We start from the raw sequence: 16,070 nt of genomic DNA on the forward strand, positions 1-16,070 counted from the left end.
GGAACAGAAAGTGCAAGAATTCAGAGGCTAATGGCTACTAGGAGTATTGGAGGACTGGCAAAGAAATCTGTGTGGCCAGAGCAGAGTGAGGAAGAAACGGTCTGATGAGTGTCTGGAGGAGAGAGATGAGATTATGTAGGGATGTATCTGCCATTGCCAGGACTTTGACTTTGATTCCAGGGAGATGAGGGCAGATTTGAAGAGAGGAGGGACCTGACCTGACTTTGTATTTGAAGTGACAGAAGCAGGGAGCCCAGTTAGAACCAGGTCACTGTAGTAGTCCAGGCAAGAACCAGCAGGGACCTGGTCCAATCATGGCAGAAGGGAGGGAAGTGGTCAGACCAAGGACTGTGGTGACATTAGAATGGACAAGCTCTGCAGACAGTCTGAGTGTGGGGAGTGAGAGGTACAGGAGCAGGGGGTGGTCAGGAATGACTTGAAAGACTTCAACCCTAGCAACTGGATGAGTGAAGTTGCCAAGGTCTGACATGGGGAAGACTGAGGGAGCAAAGTCTGGGGAGATCATGGAGAGACCCGTGAAGGTTAAGGTGCTATTAGCCATCCAGTGGAGAAGCCAGTAGACTGCTGGACACACTGGCTGAGAAGGGAGGTCCAGGCTGGAGACTGAAACATGGGCAACTTGTGTATACATGAGGTGGTTTTTCTAGAAGGTCATCAGAGGATCTACTTTATGTGGGGGTTGTGAGAATTAATTTAATTGCAACATTTAAACAGTGCCTGGCAGATAACAGGCACTCAGTAAAGGTTAGCTATCATCAATGTCACTTGTGCACCCCCCGCTACCTTCCTGCATGGTCACCCCCCACTGTCCACCCTGCTGCTGAGAGTGATTGTTTAAAGCACAGTTCTGACCTTCCCTCCCTGCTCAAAACTGCCCTGGCTCCCTATTGCCTCCAGGATGGAGTGCTCACTTCACAGACTGCCCCAAAGGACTTTCCCAATGCAGTCACTGCCACCCTCACCAGTCCCTACTTCTGCTACCACCACCCCCCAACACACACACACACACCTCCCACTTATCCTCCAGCAATAATAGAAAACCCTTTGTTCACAGCTTGGTGTCTTTGAACATGTGGCGGCCTCTGCCTTGACTTGTCCAGCAGCGTATCCGGAATTCTCCCATGCTCTGTGAAGCCTCCCTCCCTACCCAGGGGCTGCCCCTTCTCTGAAAGGGAGGATTGCCTTCCTGCCACCCCAGTCCCCACAGCACCCAACACTGAGCCTACCACATGGCTGATTCCTCATGATAGATTTAGTTATTGCTACCGTGTTTCAGTTTCTGGAGGACCAGAGGGATGAAGACACTTATCCAGGTCACTCAGCTGGTAAACATCGTGGCCAGGAGTGGACTCCAGGTTTACCCGATTCAAAGTTCTGAGCTCAGATGCTATGCACACATGCACGCACACATGCACACACATGTGCACACACAGAGAGAACTAACAAGGTCAGGGGTAGAGGAGTCCCTTGGTCTTGCAAAAGGGATCCAGGTTGGGAGTTTAAAATTTAGATTCAGAATAGGTATGCATTGGCTTATTCATGAATTCATTCACTCATTTATTCTTTCCTTCATTCATTCCCTCATTCTCTCACTCACTCGTTCATTCACCCACTCATCCACAATCTACTTTCTACTTCTAAAATCTAATTTCTACTTTCAACTTCTACTACCAGACTCCACCCTTACTCTCTAGAAGCTCAGATCCTGAAGACAGCCTGACTAGGTGATAGGGTGACATGGCTGGGAGTGGAGCACAAAGGGCTTGTGGTGGAACTGGAAAAGGGGTATTGGAATTTGAATCTATGCATGTGCAAAGACCAGGCTCTTGAAACAGCTTTGAAAGGTGACCTGGGGAAGAGGGAGGAGTGGCAAAGGATCCTTGCCAGAAGGATGGAGCCATGAGCATCCACCAAGGTCAAGATTAATTTGGGAGTTAGGTATGGTGCAGGGTTAAGGTTTGGGTTGGGTTTAGGTTTAGAGATTTAGATATTAAATCTTGAAGCTGGATTATTTCTTTTTAACCTGCCCCTCCCCCCCCCTTTATTTTGGTACTGGGATTTGAACTCAGGGCCTACACCTTGAGCCACTCCACCAGTCCTTTTTTGAGATGGTTTTTTTCAATATAGGGTCTTGAGAACTATTTGCCTGGGCTGAGTTCAAATCCCTATCCTTCAGAGTAGCTAGGATTACAGGCGTGAGCCACTGGCACCCAGCTTTAACCTTTGCAGAGAGATTTCAGGTGGCCTGTACCAGTGGTAAGGACTTGGATTTAGGATTAGGCCTGCCAAGAATCTAAAGGATCAGAAATGGGCTTTAGTGCAGGGTTTCAAGGTGCAGTGGATCCGGGATACTCCAGGAATGAAGCCCAACATTTGCTGGACATAAAGTCTTCATTTTCTTCTCTCTTGAAGCACACATGCTTTGGCTGTGTGAATTTGGGCATGTCACTCAACCCTTTTGGGCCTTCTGATGGCCAACTGTTAAACTACTGCGGCATTACGACGCTAGTCTGTGTTCTGAGCACGTCTCTGGCTGGGCGCTTAGGAGGAGTACCGATGTCTTGGGCTACTTCTGACACCCTAGGCTGAGCAAGAGGAACTGCGTATTCCACCATGGGACATACAGGAGGCACTCCATAGAGACTGGTTTCCTGCCCTGCCCTCATATTCCCACAGGGCGTACTCCAGGAGCCGCCTAGCTATGGGGCCGCCCAGGTGTGCTGACCTACCTCTCTGGGGGAATGGGCTACTGTACCCCCGACCCCGACTGTATCCTGCCCCTCCCGGGCTTTCGCGGCGCAGCTGGGGTCCTGCGCTGGCCGCAGGCGGGGAGCAGCGCAATTACCCTAATTACAGCCCGGCCTCGGCGGCGGTGGCGAGCGCGGCCACGCCGTCCCGAGAACGCCCCCGGCCCAGGCCGGAGCGTGGGAACCGCCGAGCCCTCGGCCCCGGGCGGTGGCGGCGGCCGCGTCGCCCGCGATGCGCGATAAGCCCGCCCCGCCGCTCCCGCCCGCGGCTAATGACTGGACTGCACTGGGCGCGCGCGGCCCCTTTCATCTGCCGGTCCCCAACGCCCCGCGCCCATTAACTCCCCAGTCCTCACACCTGGGTGGGGAGCACGGCAGGCCCGCAGCTCCGATTGCCAGGGGAAGCCGAGTGGCCAAGCAGGCGAGGAGGTTCCCAGCGCGCCTGGGGTGCAGAGGGGAGACCGGGACGCCGTGCGCTCCAGGATGCACTCACATCCGCTCCGCCATTCAGCCATCCGTTCATTCATTTCCACGCCCACTCACTCATTCATTTCTTCACTAAACAAACGTCTTCTGAACGCCTTCTAAGGACAGTTTCCTTTTCTGCCAATGAGTCGTTTTCAGGGTTTGGATCAGCATGGGAGGGAAAGGAATGGTTTGTTTTTCTGTAGTCAACCCATCGCAAACACTCTAGCACACTTCTCACCAGAGCTCTGAATGGGGTAGAACCCACTTTACAGATGAGGACACTGAGTCATTGAGAAGTGATGGGATTCACCAAGGTCACCCAGTGACGGGAGTGTCAAACTTCTGACCTCCAAAGCAGCTTCCACCCCTCCCGAGACGCACACACAGGGAGTGTGCAATCAATGCCTAAAATGACAACCGCTGGCATTTCTGGAGCGTTTATGCAGTGCCAGGCGCTGTGCTAAGTGCTTTCTGTGCATTGTTCCATTTACTTCTTGTCACAGCTTCTGGAGCTGGGCATTCTGATTGCACAGATTGCATCTTATAGATGAAGACACCAAAGCAGAGAAAATAAGTCATTTGCTCAAGGCCACACTGCCCACGTGGCTGAAGTGAGGTTTGAACCCACCAAGTATACAGGGCCTCTGATGCTCTTCACTGAATAGTTGAAGTGGAATCCCCTTCCCAGGGTCTCTTGGTCTCCTTTCTAGCCTCAACCTTCAGATAGGCAAAGATCTGCCCAGTGCATCCCCTGTGCCCCAGGGTTTCTCACGGCAACGACCAGCTCAAAAATACTCTCAAAATACTCAGGGAATGGTTTCCGGGAGATTTGGTGCTGAGGAAAGGTAGAGGAGAGAGAAGAGCAACCTGAATGTTTAAATTCTCTGGACCCCAGTTCCTCATCTATAAAACAGGGACGGCAGTCTTCCTCCTTCACAGCACTTGTTTAGAACACTGATTCCATTCACTCACTGAAACTATTTCTTGAGTGCCAACTATGAACTTGGTGCCAGGGCATGGGACACCAACCATCAATTTGCCCAGGACTGAGGGGTTTCCAGGATATAAGCCTTGGCATGCTGGCTCTGATAGTCCTGAGCAAATCAGGACCACTGATCATCCTGCCTGTGCTGAGTGCTGGGGATTTGAGTGGCATTCCAGCTTAACCTGGTCCCTCTGGGAACTGCCAAGGTTCCCCACAGGGAGGAACGCCTTGTGCCAGCTATTGGCACTGGGAACAGGGAGAAGGCGAGGTGCTTAGTAATATGCTGTGCTCAGCTTTTTCCCAGTGCCCTGGCTCCAGGCCCAGGCAGATATGCGACCCATTGCATGGCTGGGAAAACTGAGACTGAAGGACTGGCAATGGCTTTCCCAATAGCAACTGCTATGAGCCAGCGCCCAGTGGCAAGGGGGTCAAGCCCACCTGGAGACTCACTCACCATATGACCTCAACAAGACACTTTGCCCCTAAGAGCTGCCTCCCATCCTTACCTGGGGGTGGGGATGTGACTGGGTGAGCTTCAAGCTCTGTGGGGTAGTAGTTTTCGGCATTAGGAGGTCTTTCCAGGAACTCCGGGGAATTGGGCCTCCTTCCCCAAGGGCAGGACTGCCTGCCAAGAACTTGGTCACTGTTGGGTTCTTGGCAGTAGCCAAGTGAGAACATGCCAAGAAGCACCTAGAAAGGTCAGCCTTTGAAAACAGCCAAAATGGGCCCTAACCCCAGATGGCCACTGAGCCTCTCCAAAGTCTCATTTTCCTGAGCTGTAAAAAGGGGGCAATACCCCTCCCTCCTGCTATTGGGGGAGTAATGAGATTCTGAAGATGAGGGAGCCAGCCAGGTGCTCAGGACACACCTGTCTTTTTGTCTTTTTACTTATCCCTGCTCTCTGTGCCCCAGCTGGCCTGGCCTCAGCAATGTCCTCTTCATCTACTTTTCTCCTTCTCTGTTCATCTAACAAACTTTCATCAGGTGCACACAGTGCTGGTCTTCTTAGCCCGAGTTTCCTCAACAGGGCAGACTGTTCCTTTCCCCCAAGAAGTCTGAGCATAGCCAGTCTTCCCCAGGGCCTTCAGCTTCTGTTTGTAATCAGCCACACCAAGCCAGAGTCCAGCTCACTGTAGACAGCAATAAGCATGGAAAGAGGAGAATCAGAAGGAAGAGGGCCAGACTGAGTCTACACTCAGGTTTGGGGAGTCACAAAAAGAATTCCTGCCCAGCTGGGTGCTGGCGGCTCGCGCCTATAATCCTAGCTACTCCAAAGGTAGAGATCAGGAGGATCTAGCTCAAAGCCAGCCCAGGCAAATAGTTCTTAAGACCCTATCTCAAAAAAATCCATCACAAAAAAGGGCTGGTGGAGTGGCTCAAGATGTAGGCCCTGAGTTCCCCGCCCCCCTACCAAAAAAAAATTCCTGCTCACTCTGTGCCCAGGCTGAAACACTCCTTCCAGTAAGGGAGAAGGTGACAGAGGAGAGGATGTCTGCCAGGGTGGGATCCATTCTACCTCCTTCTACTGTCTTTCTGTCTTCCCTCTTGCCAGTGTTTTACATTTTGAAGGAGGCTATCAACAATCCACCTCCACTTGAGGAGACTGTTGGGATAGGGGAGTTTCTGAGACTGGAACACACAAGTACAGACATCTGCTTTGCTAGGAGCAGTGGGTCTCCTTGAGAACAGTCATTTCCTTATGTGTAAGAGGCTTGATCTGATGACCTTAAATTTCTTCCAAAGGCATTCCCAGGAGGAAGAAATTCTGAGACTTCTGAATCTTCTTCTCCAGAATCCATGATCCAAAATTGCTGTCCAGGACTGGTGGAGTAGCTCAAGTGGTGGAATACCTGCCTACCAAGCGTGAGGCCCCGAGTTCAAACTCTAGTACTGCCAAAAAACCCTAAAATTGCTCTGTCCAATATGGCAGCCCCAAGCCACAGGTGGTGATTGAGCGCTGGACATGGAAGTAATCAAAACTATAGTTTAGTTATCAAACACCAGATGTCAAGATTTAGCACAAAATATGTCATTAACAATTTTATATTGATTACCTGGTACAATGTTGTTCTTTTGGATGTAGTGGGTAATTGAATTTGTTGTTAAAATTAATTTCACTTGTTTCTCTTTACCTTTTAAAATGTGACTACTAGAACACTTCCAATTACTTTGTGACTCATTTATATTTCCATTACAAAGCACTAACTAAAGAGCGGGGAGTGGCCCAGCTAAGCAGGTCAGCTCTGGAGGTGTGGAGGGCTTAATCTCTTGCCAAGAGGGAAGACCCTGACACTTCACGAGAAAGTGCTGCTTCCTTCCCCCCAAATAAAGGCACCCGTTCTCCTCTTCCCCCTTGAGTGGCTAGTTGCTGGGGACATGAAGATTTGGAGGCCATCTTTCAGTACCACTCTCCCTCTACAGAAAGACAGAATCCAGTTGTGCCTGGAAAATTCCTCTCCCTCTGTTGTCCCACCCAGAGGGACCCTTCCTGCCTAACAACCCTATCCCTCTCAGTAGTCTAAGAGCCAGGCTGGGTGGGGGGCGGTACTCAATGAACCGCAAGGAGCTCCCCAGCCCACATCCTATAGGTCCAGCCAGGACAGCGGTAGGGTGGACGTTCAAGGGAGCACCTGACTTTCCCTCCAGGGAATTTACACACCAGCCAAAGAAGCAGGTCACACCCACAGCATCACACAGCAGTCCCCATCTGCCAGAAAACAGCAGGTCTTTAAGGAGATCTGGGTGGAGAGATAGGGGCCCCACCTCCCACCAATATTTCCTTCTACATTTTGAGAAAGAAATGAAGTGACGCCACTGTGGTAAGTAGCAAAGCCTGGGCACTCACTCCTTCTGAGAAAAATTGAGCCCCGTGTCAGCCAGTTGCTTGCTATGTGACCTTGAGTATTCACCTCCCTGAGTCTGAAGAAATTCCTTCCATTGAATTGAAACCCACTTCCTGGTAACATCCACCCACTGTTCCTAGATTCGTTATCAGCAGTCACCCAGACCTTCCACTGTCATTGCCTGTGACAGGCATTTAGAGACCTGAAGGCCATGTAATTAAGGGCTCCTAGAGGCTTCCCGCCTCTGGGCCAACATTCCAATTCCTTTGACCAAGTCCCTGCATCCTGCTCACCCCTCAAGCCACTGGATCCCCCCAGGATCCAGGGGAGAAAAGCAGAGTAGTGTGTGAGTTCTGGAATCAGGCAGCCTTGGTGCAAATCCTGGCTGCACCTCTTTTTAGCTGTTCAGCTCTCTGCCTCAATTTTCAGTTTCCTCACTTTTTTGTTTGTTTGGTTTTGGTTTTTTTTGGCATATCTGGGTTTTAACTCAGGGCCTCACGCTTGCTAGGCAGATACTCTTGCCATTTGAGCCACTCTGCCAACCCTTTTTTTGTGATAGGTTTTTTTTTTTCAAGATAGGGTCTCTCGAACTATTTGCTGGGATTGGCTTTGAGCCTTAATCCTCCTGATCTCTGCCTCCCAAGTCGCTACAATTACAGGTGTGAGCCGGCTAGTTTCCTCACTTCTCAGAAGCCATAAAAAAAGCTCTGATAGGATTGTTGTCTTATGAGGATGAAGTCAGTTGAGACATGTTAAGCCTTAGAGCAGTGCCTGGCACATGGTAGTGCTCAGTGTGTGTCACCTAGTGTGTGTCTTGTGATCCTGCCTTCCTCATCCCATCCACCACCAGTTGATTTTCCCAGAGGGTGCTTGACGCAGGTTGAGCCAATGAGTCTCTTCCCAGGAATGTTTAGACCTGGGGTGCAGAGAAAGGAGTTGGGTTTTCTCCATTAGCTGAAGTTGCAAGGTATAAAAACCGGCCATGTTTTCTGTACCATGAAGACCGTGTTCTGTTAAAGAAAATGAAGCTAGTGTGCAGAATAAAAGCAAAAACAAGAGACAGAACAAGAGAGTTCCGGTTCCAGTTGTTCCTAAAAGCCAGTTCCATCCCAGCCCTTCCTATAACTTCTTTGTTTGTATCAGTTAGTTTTTGCTGGGTAACAAAAATCTCAGAACTTAGGACTTAAAGTGGGAATCACTTACTAGCTCAGGAGTGTATGTGCTGCAGTTTAGCTGGGCTTAGCATGGCGATCCTTCTGGACTCATTCATGCAGCTGCAGACAGCAAAGAGCTTCACCAAGGTTCAATTGGTCCAGGGTGCCTGCAGCTAACCTAGAATTTTCTGAGTGTCTGCCATGTGCCAAGTGCTGTGGGAAATCCCAGAGTGGAGAAAATTTAAATTTATTGAGCTCCTATTTTTTATTAAGCCAGAGATGAAAATTTTAAGTATAGTATCTCATGCAATGTGGTTGTTATTCTCACTCCCATTGTATAGACGAGGAAACTGAGATTCAAAGAGAAGGAATAACTTGCTTAAGATTTCAAGACCCGGGGGTAGAATTCAAGCCCAGGATGCCCGAATGTCCCCAGAGCCCACACTCTTGCACTGCATCATCCTAACCCTTCCCTCATAACAGAGCAAAAGAGTAATTCTACTACCCACATGCTGCTCAAAGTGTTTCCATGAGGACTTGAATGGACATAACACCCAACAGTGCAAGATTCTAAGGCATTCATTCAGTAAATGCCCCCCAAGCCTCTGCTGTGCTGGGCATTGAAGCAGATACTAAGTACACAGAATTGACTCAGACCCGAAATGCAGCGTGGAGGAAGAAATGATGAATCGGTCTGGTTGGGGCTCAGTAACGACATGTTTATCAGCCTGATTCTTCAGGGATGGTTCATGCTGGTAAGCAAATGCAGTCTGGAGCAAATGCCCCCTCCCACAGGTGTACGAGATCTGAGAGTTCTGATTCTACAGCAGTCAGAAGTAAATCTTCATCAGAGAGACAGTCAAAGTCTCCTGAGCCATTCTTTGAGCTTGGCTGCAAAGCTGGGATCTGCTCACAGGAGATCTGTGGATACCAGGCTGGAAGTGACATACTTGCCATCTTCTGGGTCCAAACTTCTCATCCCAACTTCATACCATATGTTTTCTTTGGTATGGACCAGGCTCTGTGCTGGCCAATCATACTTGAGCGCAGAGAGGGCCCTTTCTACCTTCCAAAGGATCCCCAACTACTGGGACCCAGGAGAACAGAGAGCACTCGGTAACTGGTTTGCATGGGAGAAGAGCAGAGTGGTTAAGACGGTGTCCATGAACTCAGACATGCCTGGCTCTCGATCTCAGGATACACGGAATAGAAGCCTAACTATAGAGACTTAACAAAGTTGGGAGGTTTTCTCTCTCTCTCTCTCGCTCTCTCTCGCTCTCTCTCTCTCAAATAGTTAAGAAGGCCAAGGGTGGAAAGCTTTAGAGGTTCCTTGGTGCATGGAAGATGCAGGCTTCGACTAAATTCCTCTCTGCCATCCTTAACATGGGCCTTTGTCTTCTTTCTACCAGTTTTCTCATCTGCAAAGTGGGAATAATAGTACCTTCCTCATAGGACTGTTGTAAATATCAAAAGGGATGATATTTGTGAAGGGCTTAGAGCTGCATCTGGCACAAAGTAAGTGATCTATAACCCATTATGTTATTATTATCGCCACTGCTATTAGTGGTCGTGGTATTCAGTCCCCATGCTTAAAATATGGCTGCCACTCCTCTAGGCATCACATCCTCATATCTGGCAGGAAAAGGGGAAAAACAAAACATAAAGAAAGAGTAAATGCTGGTTGGTGCAGTGGCTCAAGTGGTAGAATGCGTGCCTAGCAAGTACTGCCAAAAAAAAAAAAAAAAGTAAATGTTGGCCGAATCCATCTTTCTTTTTTCAGTTGAAATTTATGTAACATTACACTTAACTATTTTAAAGTGAATGATTCAATGGCATTTAATACATTTACTGTGTTGTTCAACCACCAACTCCATCTAGTGCCAAAACACTTTTTATCGCCTCAGAAAGAAACCTTGTACCCACTAATCAGTTGTTTCCCTTTCCCCACCCCCACAACCCGCACCTACAACCCCTGGCAGCCATCAATGTGTTTTCTCCCTCTGTGGATTTACCTGTTCTGTATAATTTCATCTATTGTTTGTTTTTTTTTTGGGGGGGGGTGTGTGGTACTGGGGTTTGAACTCAGGGCCTCATGTTTGCTGGGCAGGTGCTCTACCACTTGAGTCACTCCACCAGCCCCCTTTTTTTTGTGATGGGTTTTTTCGAGATAGGGTCTGGCTTCAAACCTCATTCCTCCTGATCTCTGCCTCCTGAGTAGCGAGGATTACAGGCGTGAGCCATCACCCCCAGCTATTCCATTTGTTTATAAAGTCACTTCTGCTCACATCTCATTGCCCAGGAATGTTTTTGGTGTTTGACTGGACACACCGCTGCCCTAAACAAGACGAACATCTGTCATTCTATGTTTTATTACTTAGAGCATCTACAACCATATTTTATTGATTGGAAGCCACACAAATTCCTTCCCGCATGTTAACTTTTTCAGAATACAAATCTTAAATCAATAACATCTCTTATTTAATGAAAAACAGTAGGTGTAGACTCTGCTCTAGGTGCCTAAATAAAAAAGCAAAATCCTCTGCCCTTATGGAGCATTCCAATGACGGGGAGATGAGCAATTAAATGCAGTAAGTGAGTGGACAGGTGTGGGGCACACACCTGTAATACCAGCACTCAGAAGGAAGAAACTGGTTGATCAAGAATTCGAGGCTAAGGGCTAGGAGCATGACTTAAGTGATAGCATTAATTAATTAATTAATTAGTTAATTAATTCAAGGACAGCCTGGGCTTACATGGTGAGATCCTATTTCATAAAATCAAAAGAATAAAAAATAAAAATAAATAAGTGGTTTGCTTAATGTGTTAGGAGATGATATTTTAGTAAAAATAAAGAGTACAATAAGGTAAGTCATATTCCAGGGATGGAATAGGGACAGCGTCTATAGTAATATATTACTTATCTATTGGGTAACAAATGACCCCAACATTTCATAGCTTCAGACACACACATTTATGATATCAGTTTCTGAGGGCCAGAGGAATCCAGGAGTCACTTAGCTAGGCCATTCTGGCTCAGGGTCTTTCAGAAGGCTGCAGACAAGAGGTGGACTGGGGCTGTAGCCGACTGAAAACTTGACTGGGACTGGAGGATTCATTTCCAAGATGACTCACAAATATAGTTGTTGGCTGTAGTGTCTCACTGGCTATTGGCAAGAAACCTAGATCTCTTGCCACATAAGTGTACATGGCCACTTGAGTGTCCTTACAACGTGTCAGCTTGTTTTCCCCAGGGCAAGTGATTCAAGAGAGAGCAAGGAAGAAGCCACGGTATCTTTCATGCCCTACTCCCTCTGCTGTATTCCATTTGTTAGTAGTGAGTCATGATGTCCAGCCCACATTCAGGGAGAGGGGAATTCAAAGGAGGATGACCAAAGAACTCATGAACACATTTGAAAACTACTACAATTAAATAGGGTGGTCAGGATAACAGAAAGGTAATATTTGGATGCACAGCTAAAGGAGGTGAGGGCATTGGCCACACAGACCTGGGCAAGGGGGAGGGCATTCCTGCAAAGGAAGCAGCTGGAGTTGTGGACCAGAAACTTACCCTCATGCTGCTAACAAAGAGAAGGAGACTGGCCCCTTGGAGGCAGCTAGTGGCTGCCACACTCCCTCTTCCATCAAGAGCTGTGCGACCTGAGGCAGCCACTTCCCTTTCTGAGCCTCAGGTCCTCCTCTGAGAATGACAGCACAGCATGAGTATCCCTTATCTAAAATGCTTGGGACCGGAAGCTTCCAACTTTGAAGGATTTTAGATTTGGGGATATGTGCATAGACTTTACTGGTTTACTTTCTTTAATTCAAAATCAGACATCTGACATGCTCTAAAACCCAAAACTCTTTTTGGGGGGTTAGAGAAGACAGGGTCTCATCATGTAGTCCAGGCTGACCTAGAACTCAAAATCCTCCTGCCTCAGACTCCTGAGCGCTGGGATTATAAGCAAGTGCCACAAGCCCAGCTTCTGAAACTTGTTGAGTGTCCTGTCAGTCACGGTTGACAGGTCCTGCCCCAGACACCACAAAGCTAACACCCTCTCTTCTTTCAGTCTCTGCTCAGACCTTACAATGTCAGTAAGGCTTCCCTGGCCACTCTGTGCCTCTCCCTACCACACCCCATTCTCCTCCCTATTTCATTTTTCCTTTATTGTAGCTATCACTTTCTAACATGTGGACCATTTTCTGTTTAGTTTGTTGTTTACTATATGCCCCAAGTACCTAACGAAAGCTCTTAACCCCAGACTCTATGACCCACCCCAACCCCTGCATTGGTTAAACCTCTGAACACATGTACAATAGTTTGTGGCCAGGGTATCTGTAGCTTTCATTAGATTCTTAAAAAATTACCACGTGATCTCGAAAGCTTAAAAATCCTAAGTAGATCAATGCCTGGCATAGAGTAGGTGCTCAATAAATATTTGTTGACCAATCAAAGAGCATTTCAAACATGATTTGCACACACTTTTTAAGAGGAAAACTGTCTTATGTAGCAACAACTCCCAAATGTTGATATCCTTAGATCAATTAGCAGAATAATTTTAAAACAGACTCTCAGGATTCAAAAAAATACCTTCCAATAGTCAGGGAATCTAGTCAAGAGGTTAGGGTGCGTCTGGAGATTTATTTGCAAATTCCCCTCCTCATGAATCTCCCCATGAATTCCTAAACAGCCAGGTTTAGGAATTTCTGGGTGAAACCTTAATTAGAGAGACAAAGAAGAACCCATTCTTATGTGTAGCGTTTACACTTTCCAAAAATGTGATCACAGCTGTGATCATCTGTTGCCCTCCCACTGTTCTCAGAGGTGCCCAGTCACCCCTCTCACTGAGCAGAAAACTGAGGCCTTGGGGAATCAAGTGAACCTCCCCCAGCTCCCAACCCCAGCCAACAGCCAAGAGTCACATGCCTGCCTGTAGATGGCATAACTATGATTAGAACTTGGGTCTCAGAACTCCCTCTCTAGGCTTCTCTCCTCTACACCAACTAGATAAACTCATGTTCCAGGAAGTCCCAAGGCTGCTGCTGGGGGAGGGGAAGCCAGAGGAGAGAAGGACAGAGTGATAAACACATGGAGGTCAAGGTTCAGGGAAGCTGTCTACTGGCTGCAGGAAAGTCTCTATCTGCTTGGAGAGCACAGGGCATTGGCATGACAGCTACTTTCTCTTTGTGTGCCTTAGTTTCCTTCTCTGCAAAATGGGGTTGGTAATGCATGGCCTACCCTCCAAAAGATGCTTGCAGTCTAGAAATCCAAGTTATTGTTATCCAGGAAAGGTGTGAAATCCCATACTGGAAGGTCCTTAGCGTCAGAACAAGATCCAGCCTTTCATTCATTCAAGGAACACTATTGAACATCTCTGTGCCTGCCACTGTGGTGGGCACTGTACACACACATCGTTTCTTTTAACCTTCACCATAACCTAGTGCGACCCGTGGTACTATCGTCAGTGTCTTACAGATGAGAAGCTGGAGCTGAGTTGCAATCCAGTGCATCGTTTGCTCATTCACTCGACTTTTACCAAATGCCAGCTCTGGTGCTAGGCAATGGGCCAAGTGCTGAGGATAGGAAGATGAACAAGTCCTTCAGGAGACATGCCCATAAATTACTTTAATAACAACTCAGTACATGCTTCAACAGACAGTCAGTGGGAGCCAGAGGAGCAACAGGCTCCCTGGGGGTTTTGGGGACAGAGAGCTGACTTCCCACGGAGAGCCTGCACTGCTAAGGTTTCTGTGACCTGTGTAAATGTGGCAATGACAAGACCTGGATTTGAGTTTCACTTCGATCAAGGCTTTACTGTGTATTTCCAGGAACTCTCTTCTGCCCCTGCCCCTCCGTCTCCACTGGGAAAATGAAGAGGTTATTTGGACTTAGGATCGGACAGCTCCAGAGGACTTAAACCTCTGGCCCTCTCACCTCACCTTCTGGTAAATTCAAGCTTGACCCTAGCCTTGAGCCCCTGAAGGCCACACCGAGCCCCTGTGAAAGTGACAAACACTACAGCCCCAAGGCAGCGCTCAAAGCCTGGGACAGGGTCTGGAATCCAAAGGGCGGGGCTCTGGCAGGGGGCGTGGCTGAGGCCTAGATGGAGGCTCGAGTTCTGCCCAGAAGCGTTTCATCGGGCCAATGAGTGCCCGGGGGCGGGGCGTCCCGCCCCCTGATATGAGAATGCCGCCAGGCCCCACCGCTCCCGGGCGCTGCTCGCCGCTCTTGGATCCTCCACCCGGTAGGTGTTTGGTTCGCTGGGGTTCGGAGCTGACACCGCAGGGTGCGCTGGAAAGCGGAGCTCGGCGCGCCTGGACTGGACAGGGGAACAAGTCGGGTTCAGTTTTCCCGGCTCAGTTGCAGGGACCGCACTGTGTCCGGGCCCCCTGCCTCAAAGGAGCATCTGGCTCGGGCCCGGGGGTCGCCCGCGCTGACCATCCGCCCGTCGTCTCTATCGGGAGCCAGCCTGCTGCCATGGCTGAACACCTGATGCTCGCCGAAGGCTACCGCCTGGTACAGATGCCACCGCCAGCCGCTCCCGCACACAGCCCTCACGTGCTCCGGACTCTACAGCCTTACACGGGCCCGGGCCTGGACAGCGGGCTGCGGCCGCGGGGGGCTCCGTTGGGACCTCCGCAGCCCCCACCCGGGACCCTGGCGTACGGGGCCTTCGGGCCACCATCCCCCTTCCAGCCCTTTTCGGCGGTGCAGCCACCGGCCGCCGGCAGCGCGCACCTGCAGCCTTTGGCGACGCTGTACCCGGGCCGCGCAACCGCGGTCCCTGGAGTCCCCGGAGGTCCGGCAGGCTTGCAGCCGCCACCCGCAGCCGTCGCCCCGCCGCCGCCCGCGCACGCCCTGGGCAGCATGGATGCCGAACTCATAGACGAGGAGGCGCTGACGTCGCTGGAGTTCGAGCTCGGGCTGCACCGCGTGCGCGAGCTGCCCGAGCTCTTCCTCGGCCAGAGCGAGTTCGATTGCTTCTCGGACTTGGGATCGGTGCCACCCGCCGGCTCGGTGAGCTGCTGAGCGCATCTGCGTGCAGAAGCCGGGCTGGCTGCTCGCGGGACTCTGCTCCCAGACACCGGGCCCGCACGCGCCCTCCGTGAGGGTGGAGGCAGCGGGTTTGCGCGCGGAGCCAGGCACCCGGCGGGGACGCCTGGCATGCGTCCAGGCCCTGCCTCTTGCCTCTTGACATTTGGCATCACTTCTCCCACCAGCGCCTCAGCGGCAAAGTGAAGGAGACCCGACCAGTTTTTGGACTCCGCGCATTCTGTGTCCTGTCTCTTTCCTCGCCTCTCCCCGTCCCCTAATCTGAGCCATTGCAGACCTCTGCTTGATTTCCCCTCTCCTCGTGCAGCCCACTACCGGGACTGGGTCCTTGGAGCCACCATCCTCTGAGCCCCTACCTTCGCTGGGCCTCTCACCTGGAGGGACATTGTACAGTCCCAACCCCTGCCAAGTGAAGCAGCGCCTCATCTGGCCACCAAAACAACAATAAACTTGGGTAACTTTACAGTCTTGAGTTTTCATTTCTTTAGCATCTCAACTATATTTACCTTGCAAAGTCCTGAGGCTGTTGAAGATCCTGGGTGGGATGGTGGCCAGGCTCCCAGCAGTGCTCAGGACAGGAATTCGACGGTTTCTTTGGAAAATATCTTGTGAGTTGTGCAATTGTGATGTTATAGCCTGGAAGTCTGAGGCTACCACCGGGTGGCAGCATAACCCAATGGACTTCCCACCTCCGGGGGTGGGGTGGGGATCCTGGGAGGTATTTAAGGATTCTGATAGCTTTGGACGATAAGTCTCCCTTATCCAAGACACCATCCTTTCAGGCTTTGAGGCTATTTCTTC

General features: G+C 49.9%; 1 protein-coding gene across 1 annotated transcript; it reads left to right on the plus strand.

Annotated features, from left to right (window-relative positions):
- The first annotated feature begins 13,854 nt into the window (after nt 1-13,854).
- Nucleotides 13,855-15,732, plus strand: Cited4 (Cbp/p300 interacting transactivator with Glu/Asp rich carboxy-terminal domain 4). Its single transcript, XM_020187098.2, has one exon. It carries the CDS (start codon nt 14,361-14,363, stop codon nt 15,243-15,245), a length of 885 nt encoding a protein of 294 aa, XP_020042687.2. The 5' UTR covers nt 13,855-14,360; the 3' UTR covers nt 15,246-15,732.
- The last annotated feature ends 338 nt before the right edge of the window (nt 15,733-16,070 follow it).

The sequence above is a fragment of the Castor canadensis genome, chromosome 7 (genome assembly GCF_047511655.1).
Source record: "Castor canadensis chromosome 7, mCasCan1.hap1v2, whole genome shotgun sequence".
Taxonomy (NCBI): Eukaryota; Metazoa; Chordata; class Mammalia; order Rodentia; family Castoridae; genus Castor; species Castor canadensis.

Excerpts from the sequence above, each read along its gene's own strand:
- Cited4 (XM_020187098.2), top strand. The coding sequence starts at position 14,361 with ATGAGTGCCCGGGGGCGGGGCGTCCCGCCCCCTGATATGAGAATGCCG.